Source organism: Cajanus cajan, chromosome 5, assembly GCF_000230855.2.
Source record: "Cajanus cajan strain Asha chromosome 5, NIPB_CcT2T_4, whole genome shotgun sequence".
NCBI lineage: Eukaryota > Viridiplantae > Streptophyta > Magnoliopsida > Fabales > Fabaceae > Cajanus > Cajanus cajan.
In genome coordinates this window covers 65,758,134-65,773,700 of record NC_138521.1, presented here as the reverse complement: position 1 = coordinate 65,773,700, position 15,567 = coordinate 65,758,134, and the positions used below count along the sequence as shown (strand labels likewise).

The 15,567-nt window shown below is 42.2% G+C and overlaps 1 protein-coding gene across 1 annotated transcript; it reads right to left on the bottom strand.

The window, feature by feature from the left end:
- Positions 1 to 1,760: 1,760 nt before the first annotated feature.
- On the bottom strand, positions 1,761 to 15,077 carry LOC109809317 (replication protein A 32 kDa subunit A). The gene is made up of 10 exons (XM_020372582.3): positions 14,888 to 15,077; positions 14,586 to 14,696; positions 14,406 to 14,503; positions 14,256 to 14,297; positions 13,500 to 13,577; positions 13,226 to 13,304; positions 13,010 to 13,102; positions 12,852 to 12,928; positions 2,115 to 2,183; positions 1,761 to 2,035 (listed from the first exon to the last, which is right to left on the bottom strand). Exons 1-10 carry the CDS (start codon positions 14,993 to 14,995, stop codon positions 1,954 to 1,956), a joined length of 837 nt encoding a protein of 278 aa, XP_020228171.1. The 5' UTR covers positions 14,996 to 15,077; the 3' UTR covers positions 1,761 to 1,953.
- Positions 15,078 to 15,567: the final 490 nt, after the last annotated feature.

The following is a 15,567-nucleotide window of genomic DNA, read 5'->3' as shown; positions in this document are numbered from 1 at the left end:
TAACAAATGTATAATGGTAGCAAACAAAATTATGTAAATATATCTCATAAACACAAAATAGATAACTAAGGGCTATGATTAATATATAGAGAAGATCCGTTTATACCATACAAATTTAAAGACTAGCACTAAATCTAATCTATTAACATAAACGAATTATACAATTTATTTTATATATATATATATATATATATATATATATATATAAAGAGGAATCTACTTACCCCAAGAAAAAAGCTTATCTAAACTTACTCCACTCACTATAAAATAATCAAAAATTGGTTTTAGTTCCTAAAAAATATTTTTCTTTAATTTTCATTCTTCTAAAATCTAAAACTTTTATTTTTGGTTCCTAGTGATTATTTTAATGTATATAAATAATATTTAGTTTAAAGATCTATAAAAAAAAATTAGAAGTAATATTTTAACAGAATATCACAAACAATTGTAAATATCACTTAGGATAGTCATTTAACTTTCTATTAAACAAACAAATTGTAAAATAGAATCACATAATAGTAGGAATTAAAAACAAAGTTTTAAATTTTAGTAGGAAGAAAAACAAAAACAAAATTATAGAAACCAAAATAAGAACTTACACATTTCATGAAAACTAAAATCATACTCAAGCCTAAGTATATTAATATTATTATGGTTTATTGTAATCAATTAATGAATTTTTAGCACAAATTAATTATTTAAATCATTTGAATTAATTTTTTGCTCGATTGATTAATATTTCAATATTTATTTACACAAATTATTACAAGATTAATTTGTTTTATACAAATATTTTCAGTGATAAATACTAAATAAATTTATAACTACACTATCTTTAACATATTTCATTTTAATTAGTTATTTTGTTAATTTTAATCAATTAAATACTTTTTAAGTTAATCTTTTGTTGGATTTATTAGGACTTCTTTGCATCAATTATTTGTATAACAACATTTAATTAAAATGTTGTCAAATGTTTATATACAACATTTTAATTATATAAATCTAACAAATGTAAATAATTATGTACCAAAAAAATCTAACAAGAGATTAACTCCAATAATTTAATTTATTTATAAAAAATAAAAGCTAAATTAGTTAGTATAAAATATGTTAACATTAGCGTTCGGTGCTTACTCTAGTACACATCAAAATAAAAGTATATTTATGAAACAAATTCAAAGTTCCTCTCAAATGTAAATGACCCCAGGCATGACTTTTTTATTCATACACATACAATCATTTGTATGACATTTTTTTAATGTTTATCCCTCCATTAATAAACAAAAAATATTGCGATGAAGAAAAATAGATACAAAATAACATTGTACAAAATTGATGTCCAAGTATCACTTCTCATTGGCCAACAAGTTTATTTGAAATATAGTGTAAAGAAGGGCCCAATCCTTGACCCATATACTGTTGACAAAAACATTGCCATTTTGCAATGAAGCCCGTTAGCTCCTCTTCTAAAGTATCTTTAATCCTTATACCAGCTCATACTCTATATATAACTAGTGTAAAAAACACACCGTGTCTCGTGTATTTTTAAAAATAAAATAAATGATAAAAATAATTAAAGTTAAATATGTGTGTATGATTTACAATTAGAATGTGTGAACAATTTCGAGTAATTTAGAGAGATACGAGAAATTTGAAAAATAAATATACGGAAAAATAGAAGAAAAATAAAACTAAATAAAAAATATGGGAAAGAAAGAGTTTTGGAAGCCAAGAAACAAAACAGTTAACAGAATGTGTACACACAAAAAAAAAAATGTATCACCTATATTAATAGTATTGATATAATTATCATGGGAAAGAAAAACAAGTTGACCAAAATCAAGCAGAACTTCTGTTTTGCTTATGTAACAACACTAGAAAGCATATATATTTACCCAAATTTGATGAGCATACTCTGGCTCTGGCAAAATTGATGTTGTCGTCCAGGTATCAACCATTGATGGTTGACTTATAATGATCAGCTATAGCTTCATAAATGACACCTTCTTCAATAAGACTTTTAATAGCCACCCTGCAGATTCAGAATCAGAGTCAACAAAAAAATTTAAATAACGTGAGAAAGAGAAAGAGCGAAGAGAGAAGAGAGGGACATGAGCTTATCCAAAGAAATTCCCAGATTCTGTGCTATAAGATCACGAGGGACTCCCTCAATTCTTGCCCTGAAATATCAATATCAGACAGTTAAGTTGCGAATACCAAACAATATTCATCACATGCATTAAAAAACAAGTGCAAACTTTATTGTAACTAACTAAGCTAGTGTGATGGTTTTTTACAATGGTATAATTGTACTAACCTTGGAATGTGTAATAAAGTTAAATGTTAAATATTAGTCAATTCAGTTTTTAATTATGAGAAAATACGCCGTTGCAAATTGTACCGGAAGGTCCCTATCAGTCACGTTGACCAACACGTGCCGTTCTGTCAGACACCTACGCCATGATGTCGGAAACATCGGTCCAGCCAACGTCCAGGACGAATGTTACTAACGGCTCGGCATAAGACCGAGCCGAAGAGTCCCCCGTAGGGCAGGATAGTTAGACAACTGTTGATCAACCCAATTAATAATAGCGCCCCATTCCTTTACCTATCGGATCGGCGAAAGACCGTACCGATAGGTGAAGAGCGGTTATTAATTATGATTAGCAGGTAAGCGCATGGTTAAGTTAGTAAGTAAGTAATTAACATCGTATTACCTAATTTAGTAAACACCTGAAAAAGCCCACAATGCTCAGGCCCACGTCAGGCACTATAAATAAGTCACACATAACGAGGTATGTCACTGTTCATTTTTACCCTAGATATTCGTGCATACACTGACTTGAGCGTCGGAGTACCCTTTGCAGGTACCTCCCCCATCCCTTGGAGATATCGTTGGAGCTCTTATTCGGTCCCCTTTCACCCAGAAGAAAAGGAGTGTGCCCTTAGACAGGTACATTTTGGCGCCCACCGTGGGGCCGAACCGAGAGCTATTCCGAGATTATTATTGAAAGAATGGTGAAGACGAGAAAGAATAACGTTGAAGAACACCAGTCCGAGGACGAGCATCAGTCAGGAGCCGAGACCACGGAAGAGACAAACTTGAACAGTATGATGCGACAGATGAAAGAGGAGATGGCCGCTATGAAGCAACAGCGGGAGAGAGATGCGGCCGAAATGGCTGCGCTACGGGCGGAAAATGCCACCCTCAAGAACCAATACCACGATCCTACATGGAAGCCCTCCGAGACAACCCACACTCAAGGGTCGTTCCATTCGCATGGCCAGCACACCTCGGTCCCTTATACTTCTGTTGCCCCTGCCGCCCACGCCTCGGCCAGCCGACCAATACAGCCCATGCCGGCAGGATCACACCGACATCCCTTTACACCCAATATCATGCAGTCCGCCCTCCTTGACAATTGGAAGTCCTTGTCTCTCGACAAGTACGACGGAACCACCGATCCAGATGAACATGTTGACGTGTTCTTGACTCAGGTCACATTAAGCACCACCGATGACGCCGCCCTGTGCCGAATTTTCCCGACGTCGCTAAAAGGACGAGCGTTGAGCTGGTTCACTCGACTCCCGGCCAATTCGATCGACTCATTCGGCACCTTAGCCTCTCAGTTTACCATCCAGTTCGCTACAAGCCGACCACACCAGTTGACTTCTCTATCACTAGTGAGCATCCGCCAGGAGAAAAAGGAGTCTCTCCGGGCGTTCATGAGCCGATTCAACAAAGCGGCATTAAAGATCAGGGACCTCAACCCAGCCGTCGCCTTACACCATCTAACCACCGCGTTGAAGCCGGGTCCCTTCGCCAACAGTATTTGTAAAAAGCCACCGGCAAACATGGATGACCTTCGGCGCAGGGCCGACAAGTATATGCAGATGGAAGAACTAGCCGAGTTTCGCAACCAGGCCAGAGCAGAAGTGGTGAGCAAGACAGAAAAGCCAATAGAAAACAATTTTCGCGGTCGTCCAAAAGAACTCGTACCCCGCGAGCGGCCACCCCGTGGTCCGAAGTATACACAGTACACACCACTGAACACCAGCCGTTCAGCAGTACTGGAACAAGCATTGGCTTCAGAAGTGCTGACTATCCCAAAGAGAGCATCGACCCCTCCCCGAGCCGACACAACCAAATCCTGCAGATTTCACCGCAATCGTGGGCATTCAACTGACGAATGTTCAGTCTTGAAAGACAAAATTGAAGATTTGATCAAGCAAGGACAGTTGCAAGGTTTTGTGAACCGTCCCGACCGGCCCCGACACGGCGAACAATCACAGAGACGTGACCATTCCGAACACCGCAGAGCAGAAACGCGCTCGTATAGAGAGCGCAGTCGGTCACGGGATAGGCATGAAGAACAGCAAGCCACACAGCCACGGCGAGTTATTAACACCATTGCTGGCGGTTTTGCTGGCGGGGGCTCATCTTCGTCGGCACAACGAAGACACCTGCGAGCTGTCCGACATGTGCATGCCATGGAAACAAATCGTTGCCGTCTGCCAACCATTACCTTCACCGAGGCCGACTTCAAGGGAATCGACCCATATCAGGACGATCCGATGGTGATCAGCGTTGAAATTCACAATTGCATCGTCCGTAAGACATTGGTTGACCAAGGAAGTTCAGCGGACATACTATATTGGAACACGTTCAAGCAGCTGGGAATTCCAGAGTCCGAACTGGTCCCTTACGATGAACCTTTGGTGGGATTCTCTGGTGAACGAGTCAAAACAAAAGGATATATCAAGTTATCAACACGATTTGGGTTCGAAGGGGCGGAATACCGAGACATCTCGGTTAAATACGTGGTTGTTCATGCGAGCACCTCCTATAACATTCTGCTCGGTCGGCCATCCCTGAATCGACTCGGAGCAATTGTGTCTACTCCTCATTTAGCTATGAAGTTTCCGGCACAGTCAGGACGGGTTATCACGGTACACGCCGATCAAAAAACCGCACGCGAGTGCTACTTTGCCAGCTTGCGGCTACCGAAAGTGCAAGACGAAACGATCAAAGAGCCACAGAAAGTCCACTCGGTAACCCAACAGTCCTCCATAGACCTCGACCCCCGAATCGGGCATGACGAAAGGGTCGAGCCTATTGAAGAAAGGCAACCACTCCAAGTTGGAACCCTTGATACCCAACTGACTTATTTGGGAACTGTTCTGACGGAACAAGAGAAAGCAGCCATCGGACAGGTAATACTTGATAACCGAGATCTATTTGCATGGCACCCCTCCGATATGCCGGGTATCGATCCAGAGTTTTTGTGCCATAAGCTCTCAATTAGTAGGGAGGCAAGGCCGATCGCCCAGCGACGTCGGAAGACTGGAGAGGAGAAGAAGGCGGCAATCGATGCTGAGGTAGCCAAATTATTAGAAGCACAGTTTATACGGGAGATCCACTACACGACGTGGTTGGCTAATGTGGTCATGGTCCGAAAGCCGAACGGGAAATGGCGTATGTGTACCGATTACACGAACTTAAATAAAGCTTGCCCGAAAGACGCCTACCCGTTGCCCAATATTGATCGTCTCGTAGATGGGGCGTCTGGCCACCGTTTCCTATCCTTCTTAGACGCGTATTCGGGGTATAACCAAATTCGCATGCACCCTCACGATGAAGACAAAACAACATTCATCACCGAGACAGCCAACTATTGCTACCGTGTAATGCCGTTCGGTCTGAAGAACGCCGGTGCCACGTACCAGCGCCTGATGAATAAAATTTTCCAGAGTCAGATTGGTCAGTGCCTCGAAGTGTATGTTGATGACATGGTCGTCAAATCTGATGAAGTTTCTGCCCATGTACGCCACCTGGCCGAGGTATTCCAAGCGCTCAGACAACACCAAATGAGGCTGAACCCCAAAAAAATGTGTGTTCGGTGTATCAGGTGGAAAATTCTTGGGATTCATGTTGTCTACCGGGGCATCGAGACAAACCCAGACAAATGCCAAGCCATACTGGAGATGAAGAGCCCCACCACTCTCAAAGATGTACAAAAGTTGGCAGGGCGGCTAACTTCGCTTTCACGGTTCCTTCCCCGGCTTGCCGAGATATCTCAACCTATCCTCGCCCTGCTGAAGAAAGCAAAGCAATTTACATGGACTCATGAATGTGAAGAAGCGTTCCAACAGTTTAAGCATCGCCTTAGTTCACCTCCCATACTGTCCAAACCTACTGCCGGCTCCGACATGGTCATTTACCTTGCCGTGTCAGGACATTCGGTCAGCGCTGTCTTAATACAGGAACAGAGGGATCAAAGGCCGATATACTTCACCAGTCGAACATTGCAAGAAGCCGAGAAGCGTTACCAGTTAATTGAAAAGGTAGCTCTAGCGCTCGTCTACACGGCTCGCAGGCTCAGGCAATACTTCCAGAGTCATAGGGTGGTTATCCGAACCGACTGCCCGATTGCGAAAGTTCTTCGTAAACCGGAAATCGCTGGCAGGATGATTGCCTGGTCGGTCGAACTCTCAGAGTTTGACATATCGTTCGAGCCGAGAGGACCCATCAAATCACAGCATTTGGCCGACTTCGTCAATGAGCTTACCCCAGTAGGTAGTTTTCACGACGAGCCGTGGACAATGCATGTCGACGGCTCATCCAGTGCGCAGGGAAGCGGAGCGGGAATAATTCTAGCCAGGCCTTCGGGCATCACGGTCGAACAGTCACTCCGGTTCGGTTTTCGGGCATCTAATAACCAAGCCGAGTACGAAGCACTGCTGGCCGGTATGAGACTAGCAGCCGAGATGGGTGTGACAAGGGTCGTATGCTGTACCGATTCAAAGATCGTGGCCGAACAGGTCAACGGCAATTTTCAAATTAAGGACGCTAATTTGTTGCAATATTACCACCTCTTCCAGAAGCTCAAAGAGGAGTTCACTGACGTACAAATCCGACACGTTCCCAGGAGCACCAACGAACGAGCCGATCAGTTGGCTCGGCTTGCTAGTAGTCGAAAACCAGGACAGCTGAGAACAACCATTCACCTGGAAACCCCTGCCCCAAGTGTGGCGATTGAGTGCATGGCGGCCGATACTGACACACCGAACTGGATGACTCCTATTCGGAACTATATCCTCCAACAAGAGTTGCCCACCGATCCGAAGGAGGCCAAAAAGCTTCGCACTCAGGCCGCTCGATACTCCATAGTGGCTAACGACCTCTACAGGCGAGGATTCTCCACTCCGTTGCTCAAATGCATTGATAACTCGCAGGCGGATTATGTGATGCGGGAAGTTCATGAAGGTATCTGTGGGTCCCATTCCGGAGGCCGTACCCTAGCTGCAAAAGTGTCACGAGCTGGTTATTATTGGCCATCTCTGAAAGGGGATTGCGCTGAGTTCGTCAAACGTTGCATACAATGTCAGCGACATGGAAACCTCATCCATGCCTCCGCCGCCGAGCTGCACAGCATCAGCTCTCCATGGCCGTTTGCCTTATGGGGCATTGACGTACTTGGCCCGTTCCCTGTGGCAAAGGGACAGGTTAAGTTCCTCCTCGTGGCAGTAGATTACTTCACAAAGTGGATTGAGGCCGAGCCGCTCGCCTGCATCTCCACTGCTAACGTCCAAAAGTTTGTATGGAAGAACATCATCACGCATTTTGGCATCCCATATGCCATCATCTCCGATAACGGCTTACAATTTACAGACAAAAAGTTCAACTCATTCCTCGAAAACCTTGGCATTCGGCACAGATTTACATCGGTGGAGCACCCTCAGTCAAACGGCCAAGCCGAAGCAGCCAACAAGGTTATCCTGACTGAATTAAAAAGAAGACTCGGCTCGGCAAAAGGAGTGTGGGCCGATGAATTGCCAGAGGTTCTCTGGGCATACCGGTGTACACCACAATCCACTAATAGAGAAACACCCTTCCGCCTCACGTACGACACTGATGCGATGATCCCGGTTGAGGTTGGAGAACCATCTTTCCGGCGACAGAGCTTTCGGGAGGAATCTAACGACGCGCACTCCGAGCCGAACTCGATGTCCTCGAGGAAGTGCGGGACAAGGCACATGTGGTGGCCGAGGCATGCAAACAGCGAATGACTCGGCGCTTTAATTCCAATCTAAAGCCAAGAACTTTTCACGAGGGCGACCTTGTGTGGCGTGCAACGGGGGCAGCCAGGCGTAACTCTTCTGAAGGAAAGCTCTCTGCCAATTGGGATGGACCATTCCGGATACGACATGCACTCCACAATAGGGCCTACAAGCTAGAGGAGCTGTCCGGCAAGGTTATTCCAAGAACATGGAATTCTACCCACCTAAAGACATACTACAGTTAAATTCGAATTTGTAATACTCGAACTATGTAATTGTATCGCGGTGCACTCTTTTCCTTGACTGATCTTTTTCCCTCTTGTAAAAATGTGAAAAGAGGTTTTTGATTAGCAAGGTTTTTAACGAGGCACCTTCTTATCAATGAAAATACATCTCCCACTTAATTATCTCCACTTATTTCTACAAGTCTTCCCTCCCGAGAAGTCTCTCGGCCAAGGATGTGGCTTAAATTTAATTACAAGTCTTCCCTCCCGAGAAGTCTCTCGGCCAAGGATGTGGCTTAAATTTAATTACAAGTCTTCCCTCCCGAGAAGTCTCTCGGCCAAGGATGTGGCTTAAATTTAATTACAAGTCTTCCCTCCCGAGAAGTCTCTCGGCCAAGGACGTGGCTTAAATAAATAATTACGTCTTCCTTCGCGAGAAGTCTTTCGGTTACGGATTTAACAGAATTACCCAAAAATTGCGAGAATTTAAATTTCATTCAAAAGGCCCTAATAGGCCTAGAAGTACATGCAAGGGGGGGGGGCGCTATCGGCCCAGCATTACAAAATAAAAATCTCAAGACACGACCTCAGGCTCTCCCTGGTTCGCATCATCCTCGGCAGCGGGCTCCTCGTAAGTCGTTTCCTCCTCATTCGGCCTGGCGGGCCACTCTGGGGCCTCAGCATCGGCCTCTTGATCCGGCGGAATCGAGCTTAAGTCCACCAACTTCCCCTGAAAGAAGTCCTTCGTCATATCCAGTTGAAAGTCAGGGGGGAAGTCACCAAAGTAGCTAGCTTGCCGAGCAGCTTGGGCAAAGCCAGCCTCATGCTGGGACAGGAGCTTGTCGCGAGCCTTTTCCCTGAAGGAACCAAAAGATATTTTCTCGGCCTCCAATTCCTTCTGAAGCAGGGTAGCCTTCTCAGTTTCATTCTTCAAAGACGTCTCCAAGCGCTGGACCTTTAAGGTGAGATCGTCAACCATACGCCCTCGGCGGTCAACCTCGGCCTGGAACTTGCCGTTAGACGTCTGAGCATCGGTCAACGCCGTCAGCGTCTCTCGCAGCGACTTCTCCTGCTCCGCTAGTTGACGGCGAAGTCCATCAGCCTCCCCATTCGGTTCCATGACGATGCTTTGAGCCAAAGCCACAGCCCGAACTTGGAACTCACAGAAGAAGTTCCACTTTTGCGCCGAACTCATCCGGCCCAGAACTGCCTGCCCAGCCTCAGAAGTCAAGTCTTGGCTTAGGAAATCCTGCGCGTTCACGTTACTGGCCAAGAAGTTTGGCCCAACCAAGCTCTCCGGGGCATTGGGATTGGCTAGCCGCTGCTGTTTGGCTTGGCGGCTCTCCTCCACAGCCCTCCCTTCAGTAGGCTTTCTTTTTTCGGGCCGCCGAGAGGAACCCTTGCCCCCTTTCTTGGGATTGGTGGGTTGCCCCGCTCCGCCCTATCGTGGAGCCGGTTGATTCCCACCTGCACGAGTCTCGGTCGGGGTCTTGTTTCCTGTGACCCCTGCCACTCGGCTCCCGATCAGATTGCGGATATTCAAGTCATGGTCAAAGTTCGCCATAATACCTGCACATCATTAGTCAAAATCAATGGTAACGCAGGAATTTAAACAAACAAGAGTTACTATACCGATTAGTTCCTCGGTGACGTTGGTCGATTCGAATAATCGGACCAGGGGACGACACGATAATGGTCGTGGCAATTTCTCCAAAATATCCAAGCTCTGCCTTTCCTCCGGCGACATTCGGGATTTCGATACGGTATCGTACTTTCTTGGCCTTCGGGTCCAATACAGGGGAAAGACCGACTTCCCCTCATCGTCAAAAAAGTATTTATTCCCCGTCTCGGGTCGAATCATCACCTTTATAAAACCCACTTTAAATTTTTTGTAAGAAGTGGTGAATGGCTGAAGCAAGCAATCACTGTGTCGAATCAATGACAACCACTTCGCCTTCTTCGTCGGCCGAGAGGAGTAGTAATATAAAAATAAATGTGGAGTAGGTTGGAGGCCAAGTGCTAAGCACAACCGTCTAAATCCTTGCATTGCTGCCCAGGTGTTGGGATGGACCTGAGAAGGCGCCACGTTCAGAAGACGAAGTATACCCGAGAAATAATTATCAAAGGGGAGGGATATCTTCAAATCCCGAAACATATAGTCATACACATAAAAGAACGGGTATTTGGACGACCCCTGGTCTAGATAAACAAAATCCGGATTAGGAACCCCATCACCTCGGCATGGCTGGAAAAAGATAGCAGACTGCTCCTCGTCTTCGGGAAAGTTTAAAAATTTCATTGCCGATACGAAGTTAACAAGTGATTTCTTGGTCGTATACCGGGAGTACACACTACCAACTTCCCCGTGTACCCATGAAAATCCAGGCGTCGATACGGGAGGAAAGTTTCTTGATGAACCCCCACCCCACTTGGACGGTCATCAGAACCTATAGCCGAGGCGGAACCACTTCCACTAACCCTCTTGGCCTGCTCAGATCCAGAAAAGGACTCGGTGCGATCTCCATTAGAGGCCGAAGCTGAGACAGCGTCCCGGACCGGAGATATTCTCCGTCTCGATTCCCCTTCGTCACCGGAGGAGTCGACATGAACAATATTTAAATTTGCCATTACGTACCTGAATGCTAAACTTCAGATCTTCCTTCGACGAACACTCGAATGCTGATTTACTAATTCGGATCCGGAGATAATGATTGTGCACGTATGTGGCGCCCCCTCCTCATGCCTATTTATAGACCCTGCATGTTACACATTCAAACGTCGCAGCCTTGGGAAACCGTTGGATCAATTTAATCCAACGATCCTCAATACGCAACCCCTCGTATGCTCCACCTAAGCCCAACTGACACAACCTTTGGCGTTCCACACTTAATGCGAACCCTAGCATGCGCCATTCCACGCACAATGATGGCAACCCTTGACATCCCATCAGCAGTTGTAACCCCTCACGCGTAATTAATGTCTGTCAGTTATGCACCAGAGAAATTAATGCTTGTCAGCTACGCATCAGAGAGGCACTCTAATCATAACCCCTCACATTCCTGAATCTTTCATCGTATCCCAATCGGAACAATTAACCCTTTGCGTCGCTTCCCTCCTCAAGGCTGGGGGGCTTGTGTACCGGAAGGTCCCTATCGGTCACGTTGACCAACACGTGCCGTTCTGTCAAACACCTACGCCATGATGTCGGAAACATCGGTCCAGCCAACGTCCGGGACGAATGTTACTAACGGCTCGGCATAAGACCGAGCCGAAGAGTCCCCCGTAGGGCAGGATAGTTAGACAACTGTTGATCAACCCAATTAATAATAGCGCCCCATTCCTTTACCTATCGGATCGGCGAAAGACCGTACCAATAGGTGAAGAGCGGTTATTAATTATGATTAGCAGGTAAGCGCATGGTTAAGTTAGTAAGTAAGTAATTAACATCGTATTACCTAATTTAGTAAACACCTGAAAAAGCCCACAATGCTCAAGCCCACGTCAGGCACTATAAATAGGTCACACATAACGAGGTATGTCACTGTTCATTTTTACCCTAGATATTCGTGCATACACTGACTTGAGCGTCGGAGTACCCTTTGCAGGTACCTCCCCCATCCCTTGGAGATATCGTTGGAGCTCTTATTCGGTCCCCTTTCACCCAGAAGAAAAGGAGTGTGCCCTTAGACAGGTACACAAATGTTTTTCCAGTCGACTTGTGGGAAGATTCTATTCAATAATGGTGTATTAGGCATTCATACCGACATGCTATGAAACAGTTTTTTTGTAGTTCTTCGGTCAATTTTTACTGGTTTTACCAACTTTCGATTTCTACAGCAATTGTTGTCAAGGTCAGTTTTGTAATTTAATTGGATTGGTCACTAAGAGTAGTTCACTGATTTTCTAGTCAAAGCAACTAGCTCGGTCTGGTATTGAACAACAAAAGTCATATCCTACAAAAGTGAAATTGGCTACATAGATCACACAATACCATTTGGCTCAGTTAAAGACAAAATCTTCAAATATATTATTCACTATGAGATCCTTCTTAACAACTCCAACTCTTATATTTTCCTGTCAGTACAACTAGACATAGTTGTATGATACAACTTCCCTTTTGAGTCTGGTAGGTGCATTTGTGATCACAAATAACTCTCCATTCAGTTTCCAAAACATAGATTACTAACCTAGAAGATCTGACATCCTTAGATTTCTATTTTGTCATAATAGGAGAAAGTATGTATAAGAATACATTATCCAAAACTAGTTGAAAATCATGGATACCAACAAAAATCATGCTAAGAAACTTGTTCATCCATATTGTCGGCTTAAGACGGCGGTTTACCAACCTGTGTTGTGTATAATCACTGGAAAGTAGAGACAAACCATTCCTTAACATGCATTTTCAAAATGTAGATTAATAATAAAAAAGAGAAACTGTTTTAAACCTTTCTCCAAATTGAACAGCTTGAAAATTCCTTATTCTAGTTTTACAAAAGACAATGCATAGGTTATGCAATATTTAAATATTTAATATTAAATAAATCACATTAGAAAAAATACCTGTTTGCGGGAAAATGCAGAACATCTAAGACCATATCTTCAACACTCTTCTGACCATTGATCTGTTGACCAGAGAACTACAAATAAAAAGTAGCAAACAGTGAGGATATTGAATAAATAATGAAGCAAACACAGAAAAATATGATTCCCAGTCTTACCTGATTTGATGGTGGAACAGCTTGAGTTTGATAACCTTTCGTGGGAGTGATTGGTGTGGAATTCATTACATTTTGCTGATTAGGGACACTAACCTGAAGATGTTACCTCATGAAAAAATAGAATACACACACGTATGGTACAGACTTGTTAAAATCCATAACCACATATATACATGTCAAACTAAAACATAAAATTTGCAATTTCTTAACTTATACCCGTATCTTGGTATTATAGAGATGTACGTATATGCACTCAATGAAATGGTTGGCTATCTCATTAAAGTCTGTCACTGGCCTGAAAACAACACGACGGGGCAAGGTATAATATTGAATCGTAAGCAAAATAATAGGTTTTCCCTGCCATTCAACTAATCACTATGCCAATAGGATACCAAGCTTTGGTAATAGTTGTGATAATGATACATATACAAGACAATTTAAAATATTGAACTGTTAAAATAAAAAGTGAAAGGTAAACTATATATCATACCTAAAAGAGAAAACATTTAAGGTCCTTTTACCCTGAAAACCTTTCAAATGTCCATGGAGCCTCGCATACATCCCGTCCCTAATAATGAAACTAGAATATTAGTACATACATCGATAAAAAAAAATTAAAAATACTAGCACATACTATGTGAAATAAATTGTCTGATAAAAAGAATAAAATACACAGGTGGCAACAACACCAACCTTGTAGAAAATGATCACTTATGTGTGTATAGTGTACCTTCCCTCAGGAAAAAAAATAAAATGATCATATTTCTGTATCTTTTCCTTTTATGGAAAAAATTCTATTTCAGCAGTAACATGTAATTCAAAACATTTTATTTCCTTTCTGAATTAAGTCAATTAACCAAGCAAAAACATATACTGTTGAGAAGAAAAATCTGATGAAGAAACAGGAAAATGTGATTAATGCCATTCTTCTCAATACTTGCAGATAAGAGTTTAATTGATTAAGAAATATAATATTAAGGTTCTCTTTGGACAAACTTCTCAGCAAACATTTATAGGAAAAGAAAATGAGGAATTATAAGCTAAAATTAACTTGTACAAAAGTTAAAATTGAGAGAGTTTGTATAAATTAGCTTATAAATAAATTTTTTAACTTAAAGAGTTACAAGATAAACTTAATTCTTCTCCCTTTTTATTTTCTTCTCTTACAAGTACTCATTCAGAAGCTTATCCAAACAGGACTCAAAATTTAAGCAGGAAATGCAATATAGTAGTACTAGTAACATACAAGATACCCTCTGCAACATTTGTATCAGCAGCTTCCTGAAGCCTGCACATAATCAAGAACTCGTCACTGCCAAAACTGAATGGAACAAAAGTGAAAAATTAAACCAGACTAACAATGTGGACAAGATAAGACAAATTCAACAACAATCACCATTTATTACACTCAATCCTCCCAGTACCATCGTCAAGCACAAAAGTAACATCAGTAATTCGTCCAACTTTGTTGCACACTTTTCCTACAAGAGTAACCTGAACTCAAATCGTTAGAACAGGAAAAAAAAACCACAAAACCCTAACCAAATTCGTAAACTAAGGTTTAAGGAGAACACACATTGTTAACGTCCACACCATCGACAATCAAATTGGTTTTATCGTCACTTGACTGAAACGCATCGTGGATCTGCTTCACTGTCAGAGGAAGCAAGGCCTGAGCATCGCGATTCTACAAAACAACAATAAATAAGTAAATAGAGGCTAAAACCACAAATTGATTCCATCTTATTTTCTCAAAACACTTGCAATTAGAAGAAGGTAAAAAACCCTAGAGGTTAATTAGTGTTACAGTGATGTGATTTTAGGTTGAATGTGGTTGCGATTAAGAAGAATAAGAAGAAGAAAAGAGTGAGAAGGAACCTTGGAGGGAAAGAAGGAAGGGTCGGCGCTCTGAGTAGTCTGAGAAGGCATGAATCCGCCGCCGGAGAAGGCGGCGTTGCCGTCGAACTGGCTTGAGTTTGAATACATGGTTGTTCTTCACCTGCAGAACTGAAATGGACTCACAAATTTGAAATTTCACGACGATTTGATAACAGCCTGCGTAACCGATACATATATCCTTTCCTTTTTTCCCCCTTTTACAATTAAAATAAAAATAACTGGTTTCCCGCCATTTTCTCTTTTTTTTTTCTTCCGCTTATCGTGTTTTTTTTTTCATGTAATGTAAATTTAATAAGGAATTCTTTTTTTTTTTTTACATATAATTGTATTTTATTTGTTTGCCTTTATTTGTCGATAATGAAGGTTTAATTGCATTTTATATATATTTGAACTTGTGCTTTAATTTTGTCTCTAAGTTTTTTTTTTATAAATTATATCTTCAAATTTTTATATTTTAATAATTTCTGTTCTTTAGTCGGTTACCTATCAAAATATTAAAAGAACACTAACGGTGATATCTATATTGTGAATAGAATTAATGATGTAATACGTTTGATGAAAATTTAATCACACTTTTGTTATTGAATTTTTGTATTTTTTTTTTGACAAATTTTGCTCTTAAGTAATTTTTCATCATGTCTCAAATTTTATATTTTGTG